General features: G+C 46.6%; 1 protein-coding gene across 3 annotated transcripts in view; it reads left to right on the top strand.

The window, feature by feature from the left end:
• The window catches only part of SFSWAP (splicing factor SWAP), a 96,068-nt gene that overhangs the window by 54,363 nt on the left and 28,514 nt on the right, over positions 1-13,191 (top strand). For 2 of the 3 annotated variants that reach the window (XM_010378563.2, XM_010378565.1), the window contains exons 12-13: positions 2,307-2,537; positions 3,954-4,144. In XM_010378563.2, coding sequence (XP_010376865.1) covers positions 2,307-2,537; positions 3,954-4,144 — 422 coding nt within the window. The remainder of the gene's footprint in view (positions 1-2,306; positions 2,538-3,953; positions 4,145-13,191) is intronic. The other variant, XM_010378564.2, reaches the window with a different exon arrangement.

Here is a 13,191-nt window from a genome sequence, read left to right as displayed (position 1 = left end):
GGCTGAGGCAGGAGGATCGCTTGGAACCTGGGAGGCAGAGGTTGCAATGAGCTGAGATCGTGCCTTTGCACTTCAGCCTGGGTGACAGAGTGAGACTCCGTCTCAAAAAAGCAAAAAAATGTCTACTTGAGGCTGGGCACAGTTGCTCATGCTTGTAATCCCAGGACTTCAGGAGGCTCAGGCAGGAGGATTGCTTGAGACCAGGAAGTCAAGACTGCAATAAGCTATGATTGCACCACTGCACTGCAGGCTGGGCAATACAGTGAAACCCTGTCTCAAAAAAAATTAAGAAAATAAAATGTAAAATGAAATAAGCATCACTAGAAAGTGTTCCAGAAGCTTTCATCTTAATACTCTTATTTGTTGATTGCATATTTTTCTAATTTGGGGAGATGGTTTGGAAATAATTGTTATTAAATCATTTTGTGATATGTTTTAGTCTAGCCCCTTGTTTGTTTTGTTCTGTCTTTTGTTTTTCAAGACAGAATCTCACTCTGTCGCCTAGGCTGGAGTAGTGCAGTGGTGTGATCTCAGCCCACTGTAACCTCTGCCTCCCAGGTTCAAGTGATTCTCCTGTCTCAGCCTCCCAAGTAGCTGGGATTACAGGCACCCGCCACCGCACCCAGCTAATTTGTATATTTTTAGTAGAGACAGGATTTCACAATGTTGACCAGGCTGGTCTTGAACTCCTAACCTTGTGATCCACCCGCCTCAGCCTCCCAAAGTGCTGGGATTACAGGCATGAGCCACTGTGCCCGGCCAGTTTTTTTCTTTCTTATGGAAAATCTCAAACGTGTGAAAACAGAATATCACATAATGACCGCTCATGCCCCACACACGTGCTCATCATCTGGCTTCAGCTGCCGGCCCTGCTCCTTTTTATTTTGACGTTATAAAATACTGCTCTCCCGGTATTAGTATCTTGGTGTGTGCCCTGTCCCTTGAGGCAGTTGCTGATGAAAAGTGGTTATATTTCAGAGGGTCCGGGCTATCACATACATAACTGTCTACTTCACATCACACACGGGTTTGAAGCTGTAAAATGCTAAAGCAAGAGGACCTCCTCCAGGGGCCAGCCAGGTGGCCCACCGTGTGCCGAAGAGGCGGCATCACAAACAGAAGTTGCAGCCCTTCTACAAGCTGCCTCTCAGTCACCTGGTTTGTGGTGCACTTAGCATCCCCTTCATTGTGGGTTACTTGAATATTCTTCATAAATAACAACTAATGGTTTTTTAAAATACTGTATCTTACTGCAACCAGTTAGCTCCTGTCAAGAGCTAACTTTATCACAGCATCTGAAAGAGAAAGGGACTCTGTGTTCATTGAGTGGTGGGGCAGGGAAGATGATTTTTTTCTTCAGGGCCTCCATATTTCCCTTAAATTAAACTGTCTGGATATTCTAGGAGGAGGGATTGCTTCTAAATTTTTGTTACGCTGGGTTTGAAATTTTCTTACAGGTGTGGAAAATGGTCTAACATAATGCCTGTCACAAAGTAGGTAAAAATGTTTGCTGAATAAAGGCATGGATTCTGTAATTTTTGCTTTGTAAGAAAAGGCTATTTTATGTCATGGGGAATTTTTGAAAGAGACCTGTTGATAGTGGAGTCACATCATATGCCTCCTGAAGCAAATTTAGATATATGCTGAGCCGTGAGCTTTTTTTTTTTTTTTTTTTTTAAAGAAAAATGAGGCCGGGCACAGTGGCTCACGCCTGTAATCCCAGCGCTTTGGGAGGCCGAGGCGGGTGGATCACAAGGCCAGGATATCAAGACCATCCTGGCTAACATGGTGAAACCCCGTCTCTACTAAAAATACAAAAATTTAGCCAGGCGTGGTGGCGGGCGCCTGTAGTCCCAGCTACTCGGGAGGCTGAGGCAGGAGAATCGCTTGAACCTGGGGGGTAGAGGTTGCAGTGAGCCAAGATGGTGCCACTGCACTCCAGCCTGGGCAACAGAGTGAGACTCCATCTCAAAAAAAAAAAGAGAGAGAGAGCGAAATGACAAGAATTGGCCATTTAAAATTGCAGGTGACTGGCCCTGGCATCAGCAAGTGTGCCCTTGCCATGCAGTCCCCAGTCAGTGCCGTTCTCACAGCACAGTTCAGGGGCTTGCCCGAGCCCCGCGCCGTGCAGTGCACGTCTGTCCAGGTCTGCTCTGATGGCACGGCATCCCCACTAGAGACCCTGTGTATGATGTGGCTCCATGCTGGTCATCCCCTTCCCAGCAGCCTATGCTCAGGTGGGTAGCAGGGCCTGCAAAGATTTCCACTCTGTAACATGTATCGTAATTCTCACCTTTCCTCAATAGCTTCCTTTGCTCCAATAAGCTTTGCAATCAAGGCCAAAGAAAATGATCTGCTTCCCCTGGAAAAAAATCGTGTTAAGCTAGATGATGACAGTGATGATGATGAAGAAAGCAAAGAAGGCCAAGAAAGTTCTAGTAGTGCTGCAAACACTAACCCAGCAGTTGCCCCACCCTGTGTAGTTGTTGAGGAGAAGAAGCCTCAACTTACCCAGGAGGAGCTAGAAGCAAAGCAAGGTTTGTTGATAGCTTTTAAACTTCTTGAAAGAAAGGAAATACATAAATATAAGATTTATCTGCTAAGCCAAAAAATCTCGAGGCTGCCAACTAGAATCTGAAGCCTTTGGAAATCAGACCCATTTGGGAGTTGTGTAACATGTCTGAGGTTTTGAAACGTTCTCTGTTAGAGGAATGAGCTCTGCTCTTCACTGAACCTCAAATGCAGTGCCGTTGGCAGTTTGTTTTCGAAGAAACTGAGTTGGCCGTCTTAGCCCTCATGCGCCACAGTGGAATGCATTAATGGAGGCTCACTTTGCGCTTGGCTGGCAGCCCCAGGGTCAAAGGCTCAGCCTTGCTTCCCAGCTCAGGAACCAAACTAGGAGATGCCCTTTCGTGAGGCTGCCTCCCGACAGAACCATTGGGCCCTTGAAGGTGGTGTGTACCCAGCTGGTTTTCGGGCTGCAGCTCATCTTCATGGGCCACAGCCAGCAGCATGGGGACAGCATATAGTCTTCCCATCCTGACTCCAAAATAAATTCTGTTCTGCATTAAAGCAGTCAAATAATGGTTGCTGCATTGTGGTTGTTATCTATTCTAACTGATTTTCTTAAATTGCTTTTCCTATGCACACACATTCAGATCAAGCAACATTTAAAAGAGGCCAATTTTCAGGCCGGGCGTGGTGGCTCCTGCCTGTCATCCCAGCACTTTGGGAGGCTGAGGTGGGTGGATCACCTGAGGTCAGGAGTTAGAGACCAGCCTGGCCAACATGGTGAGACCCCGTCTCTACTAAAAACACAAAATTAGCCAGGCATGGTGGTGCACGCCTATAATCCCAGCTACTTGGGAGGCTGAGGCAGGAGAATCGCTTGAACCCAGGAGGCAGAAGTTGCAATGAGCCGAGATCGCGCCATTGCACTCCAGCCTGGGCAGCAAGAGCAAAACTCTGTCTCCAAAAAAAAAAAAAAAAAAAAAGGCCATTTTTCAACCACAATCCACCATCAAGAACTTCCATTGTGCTGTGGTGTTCTCCCTAAGCAAACTTGTACTCATGCCTGTACATCTGAATCTGTACTTCCTGTGTGTAAACTAACCAACTGTCGGACCATTTGGAATAAAACACTTCTCATAGAGTATTCATTGCCTGGTGTGAATATTTTGGATATATGTTGAGAGCCATTCTGAGGTTTTCATTATTCCAGCTTTCATTAGTATAGAGTCTCTCTCATCAGCCTTCTAACTCTAAAAGTAAAATATCCGGAAAAAGGCACGTTATAAACTAATTCTTTCAAAATTTGATTTGTCTGATGTATGTACCTACTCAGAAACTTTAACTGACTGCATCGTATGACGCTTTTGCAACCTGTGAAAATTAAGATCAGATAAAATACTGCTTGCTCTAAACTTCTCTTTTTTCTTTGTTTATTCCTTAAGCAAAGCAAAAGCTGGAAGATCGCCTCGCAGCTGCTGCCCGGGAAAAGCTGGCCCAGGCGTCTAAGGAGTCAAAAGAGAAACAGCTTCAAGCAGAACGTAAAAGGAAAGCGGCATTATTTTTACAGACCCTCAAAAATCCTCTGCCGGAAGCAGAAGCTGGGAAAATTGAGGAGAGTCCTTTCAGTGTTGAGGTATAGTAAAGAAATCCCACACTGGTATTTGCAGGGCTGCGTGGTACGTAGAAGCAGGGAGGATGTGTCTCCCTCCGGCTGCCCTAGTCTCTGGCCTGAGTGAAGGATGTGAGCCCCCAGCTCTTCCTTCCTATGTGGGTTGGCTGGCTTTTGCTTTATAGCTGTGAATCTAAGAATTTGACAAGAGTTTCCCCCATAAGTGCACGTTCACATAAACAGCAAATACTGCCTGCGATTTCGGGGGGGCCTCTGCTTCACGGCTGCCCTTAGGGGCACGCAGGAGGGCCTGGGGAGTCACTCCCATGGGTCCTGCTGGGGAAATGTGGTGGACACACTTCCCTGGAGCCCCGCCTCTGCGGCAGCACCAGTACTGAGCTCACACTTAGGGCAGAAATCCTTTTGCCATCGTCTGTATCAATGTCAGCACTTTAATTAAAGAGAAAAAGGAAGAGGGAGTTAAGAGAACAGACTCCGGGAGTACGTGGCTCCTTCCTCAGTGGTGTGAGCAGGGATATGGCCTTACGTGGGGGTTGTCACATGGCTGCCTTACAAGCCTCCTGCGCCAAGGGAAGGTGCTCAGAACAGAGGCCTTCAGTAGGCACTGGCTCCTGTGCCAGGGGGATTGCTCACATGGGTGTCTGAGACCAGAGGCCTTCAGGAAACACTGATGCCTTCAGCAGCAGCAGTACAATAATTAATCATATTCAGCAAAAACGCTGCTTTTTTTTTTTAGTCACATCAATTTAGAATCTTTTAAGTTTAATTTTATATTTTTTATAGCAGTTCTGTCTCTGAATTTCATTTTGTATTTAAACTACAGGAATATCCAGAAATTCTTTGGGGAGTTTAGGAGCATTTTGGAGACATAACTCTTTTAAAGTAAGAAAGATAATAAAGTAGGACACATCCTTTGAGGATTAAAGGAGGATTGTCTTTGTGTCGATAAACTGTGACAAAACTGGGCATTTTAATAATTAGTCCTATAATTGTAGATGAATTAAAAGCTGACTTAACATTTGAACTATAATATTAGAATAGGTTTAGATCTACAATTAGACAACAGCTAAAAGTTGTGGTTTTATGTTATTTCAAGAGCACTTAAAAAATCTTTTTATAAAATCTTTCTCAACCTAATCTCTCTCCTAAAAAAAATGAATGAACACAGGAACAGAAAATCAAACACCACATGTTCTCACTTATAAGTGGTAGCTAAACATTGAGGGCACATGGACACAGAGAAGAGAACAGCAGACATGAGGGCCTCATTGAGTGGGGAGGGAGGGAGTGAGGAAGGTGAAGATGAAAAACCTCCCTATTAGCTACTGTGCTCACTGCCTGGCTGATGAAATAAATAAAAGTTGGAAAGAATAAAAAAGGTAGTAACTCCGGGAATTTTACTTTTTGAAAAGTTTTCAAACCTTCAAAAAATTGGAAAGAATGGAAAGATGCCCCCAGTGCCCAGGCAATTGCATGCGCATGCTCACTCATCTGTACGTGGGCACGTTGACCCACGCATGCTCGCCCTCTCTGAGAGTCGTCTGCAGATGTGGTGACCGCTCTACCCTGATACTCATGAAGGGCTTCTCCCGGGAAACAGCGCCGCACGCAGAGTGCCCGCCGATGGCACAGCACTTCCTTTGCAGGCCGCAGTCACATTGCTCAGAGTGCCCGCCGATGGCACATCACTTCCTTGCAGGCCGCAGTCACATTGCTCCAAGTGGCCCCACATGGCTTTTGTAGCTCTTTTTTTCCCATAGTATAGAATGAGCCTTTCACTTTAATTATGCTGACATTTCTAAGAGTCCAGGACCATTATTCAAAACTGATTCTCTGCTTGAAGTCACTCTGCTTGTTGTCACTCTGCTTTTTTTTCTGTGGCAACAACATTCTGGGCTCAGACGTTTGAAATGATGCGGAAGGCTGAATCAGCTTTCCTGTTTTGGGAATCAGTCTGAAATCCCCTCACATCTGGCGGGAGGCCTCAGAAATAATATGATGAGCAGGGAGGGGAGAGTTAGATAAGAGGAGCAGAGAAGATGAGTCTGTGTGACCCTGTCAAGTCCCCGAGTGCCACAGGGTGGGCTCCTGCCCCTGATTCCTGAGTGCTCGGGCCACCCACTGTAGCCTCAGCTCCACAGGTCGGTGGTGCCCAGTCTTCTGAGCTGTTCGACTTGCCAGTCCCAGAAATGAACATTTTCAGGGAAGATGGGAACCCCCAGCAGCCCCGCAGGACACCATCTCACAGCCTTTCCACAGCTCTTCAGAGTCGGGGCTGCCTCCTGGCTCCTCACTTCAGCCAGTTATGGCAAAAGGATCTGTGGTCATTCCTTAGCTTTAATAGGATTTCTTGGCTGGGTGTAGTGACTCACACCTGTAATCCCAGCTCTTTGAGAGGCCAAGGCAGGTGGATCGCCTGAAGGCCAGCAGTTCGAGCTTAGCCTGGCCAACATGGTGAAACCTCGTCTCTACTAAAAATACAAAAAATTAGCTGGGCATAGTGGCAGCATGCCTGTAACCCCGGCTACTCGGGAGGCTGAGGCAGGAGAATCTCTTGAACCTGGCAGGCAGAGGTTGCAGCGAGCCATGATCGGCCACTGTACTCCAGCCTGGGCAACAGAGCGAGACTCCATCTCAAAAAAAAAGGATGGCCAGGCATGGTGGCTCACGCCTGTAATCCCAGCACTTTGGGAGGCCAAGGCTGGTGAATCACAAGGTCAGGAGATTGAGACCATCCTGTCCTACATGTTAAAACTCCGTCCCTACTAAAATACAAAAAATTAGCCAGGCATGGTGTTGCGCGCCTGTAGTCCCAGCTACTCCAGATACTGAGGCAGGGGAATCGCTTGAACCCGGGAGATGGAGGTTGCAGTGAGCTGAGATCACGCCACTGTGCTCCAGCCTGGTGACAGAGTAAGACTTTGTCTCAAAAAAAAAAAAAAAGAAGATATTCTGCAGCAATAAGGGGATGAAATACACAACAACAAAAATGATCATGAGGACGCTTGTAGCCACACAGAAAACGCTTCTGATGTGATAAGCAAGAGAAGCACAATATAAAATACATCCACTTCTGGGATTACAGCCATGAAAATATGCATGTGGCAAGAAGGGAAGGGAATTTAAGAAAGTAAGGGACCTGTTGCAGTGGCGTACGGGTTATCATGTTTTGATGTCATTTGTGCAGTAGATAAAGGGGTTCATCGAAAGACATTCGTGAGAATACTTTAACCAATTATGTTACATGACTGTATCTGTATGTTGTAATAAAATTTCCAGTGAAATTCAGTCACAACTGTAATTTATCACTAACCCAGTTTTTCCCAGTCTGCTGTAGTTCCACATCACAGCAACCAGAATTACTTCCTTATTAACACAAGATACGTTACAGCTTAGGCCTTTGTCCTATTTATTTATTTTATTTTATTTATTTGTTTTTTTGAGACGGAGTCTCACTCTGTCACCCAGGCTGGAGTGCAGTGGTACAGTCTCAGCTCACTGCAACCTCTGCCTCCTGGGTTCACGCCATTCTTCTGCCTCAGCCTCCTGAGTGGCTGGGACTACAGGTGCCCGCCACCCCGCCCGGCTAATTTTTTTGTATTTTTAGTAGAGACGAGGTTTCATCATGTTAGCCAAGAAGGTCTCGATCTGTCCTATTTATTTTTATACGTACATTTCTCTCACCTCTCCTGTTTGCAAGCATTGGTTTTTGAATCTATAGAACATAGAAACGAGTGTTTAAATCACTAGAATGCTCTCCCTGGATATGTGTGTGTGTGTGTGTGCGCGCAGATTACAGCTACCAAGCCATTTCAACAAAAGTGTAATGGTTGTAGCAAATGATGATAAATGTCTTTAATTGCTTCTGAAACAAAAATACCTGTAATTAAATTGGCAATTGTCACAAATAAAATTCAAACTCAAAAATATTTTTAGCCTAAAACAACTTCTGGGACAGGTTACCCTTGACTTTACTAAGTATTCTAGCATCTACTTTGCTCACTGATGTTGAGACATTTGACCCAGCTATGTAGTTGTGAAATTCTCGGAGTCCAGGAGGACTTGAGACAAAACCATGTTTGGCCACCGCACACCCTGGGTGAGGGAGCCAGCGTGGCTGAGGGCGCATCAGCACCAGGAGGCTCATGGCACCCCCAGGTCTGTTGGAGCCATGGCTAGCTCAGGCTGACTCTGCAGGGTGGCATGAGGACACTCCCTTATACAAGGCCTGGCGTAACATGGCAGGAATTTTACTGTCACCTTAAAGTTAACTAAAAACAGCCACAGTGCAGCTGTGTGCCTGAAGGACAGTCACTTCCCTGTCTTTACTTTGCTTTTTATAAAAGTGATGTATACATATGATTTTTAAAGTTCAAATGCTACAGAAAGGTATAAAAGAGAAAAAGGTCCTTTCCTTCTTGTGTATTTTTTTTAATTCCTGTGGAAATGGCACTTTTTAAAATTCAACTCTCTCCCTTCTGTAGTTTGAGTTTTTAACATAAAGGTTACCATTTTACCTTTTTTAACTGTGCCGTTTATGCTGGCATTAAGTGTATTCACACTGTGCAACCGTTAACCACCCATCCATTCCCAGAATGTCCACCTTCTAAAACCAAAACTCTTTAGCCATTAAATAGTAACTCCCCGCTCTCCCCTCCCCCAGCCCTGACACCCACCTGCTTTCAGCCTCTGAAGGGGACTCCTGCGGACCGCGTGTGAGCGGGATTCTGCGGTGTCTGTGCTTCTGTGCCTGGCTGACTTCACCTAGCGTGGTGTCCTCCGGTCCAGCCATGCGGCAGCCGCATTGGACCCCCTTCCTTTTGACGGTTGAATGATGCTCCGTCGTGTGTATGCCCCCCCGTTGTTTCCTGTGAATCCTTGAGGGGAGAAGCTCAATTCGATTCATGTATGTAGAGATGTAAACCTCACAGTTACGGGATCGTGCCCTACGTATTTTTCTGACATCGCCTTTCACTTACAGTAGAGGTCCTTCTGTTATCAGTGCTCACAGTATGTTTGGTGTGTGACAGGCACTTGGTAGATATTTATTGACCGAATGACTGTAAGTAGTTTAATCACCCGCTCTGTGTGTGCCCCTCCCCTGCTGTGGGAAATGTGAGCCACGTCTCAGGTCTGTCTTTGTGAACAATGCCGATCACCCGATCTGTGTTCTGTGTCTTGTGTACTCCAGTGAGTGCACTCATGGGGGAAATCCTCACCATGGAATTCCTTTTTTAACTTAAGATACTGCTCAATTGACCTCTGAAGGGATTGTAGCAGTTTTATTTGCCCCCATGGAGTATGAGAACTGTTTCTTCATGCCCCTGTCGGCATTGGTTACCATCAGCCTTTTGGTGGGAAAGCAGCATCTGCTTTAACTTACATATTTAATGATAAGTAATAGTGAGTCACTTTGCTAATGTCTTCTTTTTTTTTTTTTTTTTTGAGACGGAGTCTCACTCTGTCGCCCAGGCTAGAGTGCGGTGGCGCGATCTCGGCTCAGTTGGCTCACTGCAACCTCTGCCTGCCGGATTCAAGTTATTCTCCTGCCTCAGCCTCCCAAGTAGCTGGGGCTACAGGCGCATGCCACCACGCCCAGCTAGTTTTTGTATTTTTAGTAGAGACAGGGTTTTACCATGTTGGCCAGGATGGTCTCGATCTCTTGACCTTGTGATCTGCCCGCCTCAGCTTCTCAAAGTGCTGGGATTACAGGCCTGAGCCACTGCGCCCGGCCACTTTGCTGATGTTTCTTGGCATTGTCTGCTGCCTTTTGAACTGACTTTCCCTTAGCCTGGGCCTGTGTTTCTTCCGGGCCCAGGAAGGGCCCTTTCTTTGTCTATGCTGCTTCATGTTAGCTGTTTACCATCAGTGTCACAAACTTTTTTTGCTCTGGTATGCTTTTGACCTGCCACACTTGGAATTAATTTCAGTTTGAGGAGCATGTCACTAGATGCAACACATTCACTAAGTCATACATCTTTTCCTCAGTGACTCACAGAGCCTTCTTTACGACGTGCTGAATTCCCATTTGTACTCAATCTTTCTGCGTATGTGTTCCTGTTCAGTCCCCTTGATCGTTAGGAGAGGTGATTTTACGTATTCAGATACAGTTGTAAATGATGTCCTAAAGTGTGCCTATTGGCATGGAAAGATATTGGCAGTACTCTAAATTTTTCCAGTGGAGTATAAAATTTATAAAAGCATATGCAAAAATAGTGCCTATAAACCTGCATATGAGACTGGAGAGTTCCCTCGACCCCTTCCCAGGACTCACAAAGGGGGTGGCTCGTTTACTCGGCCGCCACTCAATCTCTTACAGGAGGGACCACATGAACGGACAGGTGCGGGAACCAGAGCAAAGGAACGCTCCTGTCTAGCGGGAGCAGGCTCGGCGCTGGCCTCACGGCATCCTCCAAGCACATTACAATGCTCTTAGCTTTGCCGTCCAGGAGGGGGTGTCTGTGACCCCTGGAGCCCCAGAAAGCGTGTGTTACAGTCAGCGTTGAGTGTTAATCAGCTCTGGAGGGCCAGGGTGACAGCCTTTACACCCTGCCCTCTTGGTACCTGAGTTCTTGTCCAGCGTCCAGGAAGAATCAGGTCACACGAACAAATTAAAGGATGATGAATGTGGAGGACTTTACTGAGCTGTGGAAGTGGTCTCAGCAGAAAGGGAAGCTGACAAGGGGTTACAGCAGGAAGATAACTTTCCCCTGGAGTCTGGCCATCCTCAGCCAAACTCCTCTCCGACATCCAGCTGCTTTGTATCCTCTCTTCGCTCAGACGCATCCCTCTTCTGTGTGTGTCCCCTGAGTCTGGAGTCTGGAGTTCTTATGGGCACAGGATAGGGGGCAGAACAGGCCAAAAGGCAACATTCAGGCAGGAAAACAGGGATAGTTCTCACTTTGGGCCATGGGTCCAGGCTTGAGTGTGAAGCCCTCGCCAGTATTTCCCTGCCTCCTGTCCATATCACATATATTCTCTTTTCATTCCTAGTGTGTGTTCTTAATCCAGGATGAAGAGAAGGCAGAAGTCTTCATTGAACCCCTTTTGTCATGCAGTCATTTACATAGTAGCAACAGATTACAGGATGATTTCTTGGATTCCACAAATTTTTTTCTTTTTCTTTTTTGAGAGAGTCTCACTGTGTCGCCCAAGCTAGAATGCAGTGGTACCATCACAGCTCACTGCAGCCTTGACCTCCCGGCCTGAAGCAGTCCTCCTACCTCAGCCTTCAAAGTAGCTGGGACTTACATGCACTTGCCACCACGCCCAGCTAAATGTTTTTTGTATTTTTGGTAGAGATGGGATTTTGCTATGTTGCCCAGACTGGTCTTGAACTCCTGGCCTCAAGCAATTCTCCCACCTTGGCCTCTCAAGATGCTAGGATGACAGGCATGAGCCACTGCGCCCAGCCCATAGATGTCTTCAAGTTACAGATCCTGCCAAGTTTATGATTCCAGTAAGAGTTTGACAAGGAAATAGGAACTGAAACCTGCCTGTGTTTGCTGAATCTGCTGTGTGCTAGGTGCTGAGGCACTTTGGGATATGCATTAGAAGCTTGCTTGTTCACCAGTGACCGTGACAGCATTTGAGCTGTTGCTGTTCACACATGGGCATTTCCATCAGGACAGCACAGCCAGGAGGAGAGTGGCAGCTCCGGGACCTAGGGCTCAGGCAAGGCCTTGAGGAGCTTACAGAATACTGAGGACCCACGAGGACCAAAGACCCACAAGTGGTAAAGGACAGGTGGCCCCACTCGGGAAGACACGTTCTCAGGCAGAACGGGTATGACAATGGGAGGCCAGTTGTGGAGAGCCTGGGACGCCAGAATAAGTGAGCATGAGCCTGAGAGCTGCATTTCCGCTGAAAGAGTGTGGCTGCGGGGCGGGGGGCGCTGGAGCAGAGTGGGGGCAGGGGTGGGAGGACGCACCTGGCCAGGAGACGGTAGGGCAGTGGGGCTGGGTGGAGGGATGGAGAGGACGCTTTAGTGTTCGCCATCCGTCCGTGGGATTGGCCCATTTCATAGTTAATGTAACGCCCTTCAGAAATAAGATTTCTTTTATTTTCCAATACAATCAGATACACAGTCGGTCTGCTTTTGAGCAATTGGTTTTGCCACAGTAGGAAATAATAGTTGCTAGTTCGTGTGCTAGTTTGTTGCCAAATACTTCATTGTGATAAAGGGGGACTAATCAATGTTGTTTTCCAATGTTACAAAAGTGGCAGGCAGTCAGCTTTTAATGCTCTCATAAATGACCATTTTTCAGAAGTTCTTTGCTTTGTCCTCGACTCTACCTGAACCAATGTATGTCTGCCCCCCTACACTCAAACATGACTTCGCTTTTGATCATTTTTGCTGGAATATTAAAATTGCATCTCAAAGGCAGCTGTGGTTTCTGGGAAGCTGTGTTTGGCATCAGTCCTTGTGCACTTTTAGCACTTGAAGCTGGAAAAAGTGGCAATCCAGTCAATACTTTTTGTAATTATTATAAGAAAGAGGAGTGGATGTGGTAGCTCACACTTGTAAACCCAGCACTTTGGGAGGCTGAGGCAGGAGGATTGCTTGAACCTGGGAGTTTGAGACCAGCCTGGGCAACATAGTGAGACTCCATCTCTACAAAACATAAACAAAAAATTAGCCAGGTGCGGTGATGCACAGCTACTTGGGAGGCTGAGATGGGAGGATCACTTTAGCCCAGGAGGTGGAGGTTGCAGTGAGCTGAGATTGCAGCACTACATTCTAGCCTGAGCAACAACAGATTGAGACCCTGTCTCGAAAAAAATGAATAAAAATAAATAAAGGTTACATCCATGTAACCTTTTCTTTTTCTTTTTCTTTTTTTTTTTTTTTTTTTTTTTTGAGACAGAGTCTTGCTCTGTCGCCCAGGCTGGAGTGCAGTGGCCAGATCTCAGCTCACTGCAAGCTCCGCCTCCCGGGTTTAGGCCATTCTCCTGCCTCAGCCTCCTGAGTAGCTGGGACTACAGGTGCCCGCCACCTCACCCGGCTAGTTTTTTGTATTTTTTTAGTAGAGACGGGGTTTCACCGTGTT

Source organism: Rhinopithecus roxellana, chromosome 10 (assembly GCF_007565055.1).
Source record: "Rhinopithecus roxellana isolate Shanxi Qingling chromosome 10, ASM756505v1, whole genome shotgun sequence".
In the NCBI taxonomy this organism is placed as follows: domain Eukaryota; kingdom Metazoa; phylum Chordata; class Mammalia; order Primates; family Cercopithecidae; genus Rhinopithecus; species Rhinopithecus roxellana.
The sequence above is the reverse complement of the archived record's forward strand: the minus strand, read 5'-3'. Positions and strand labels throughout refer to the sequence as shown.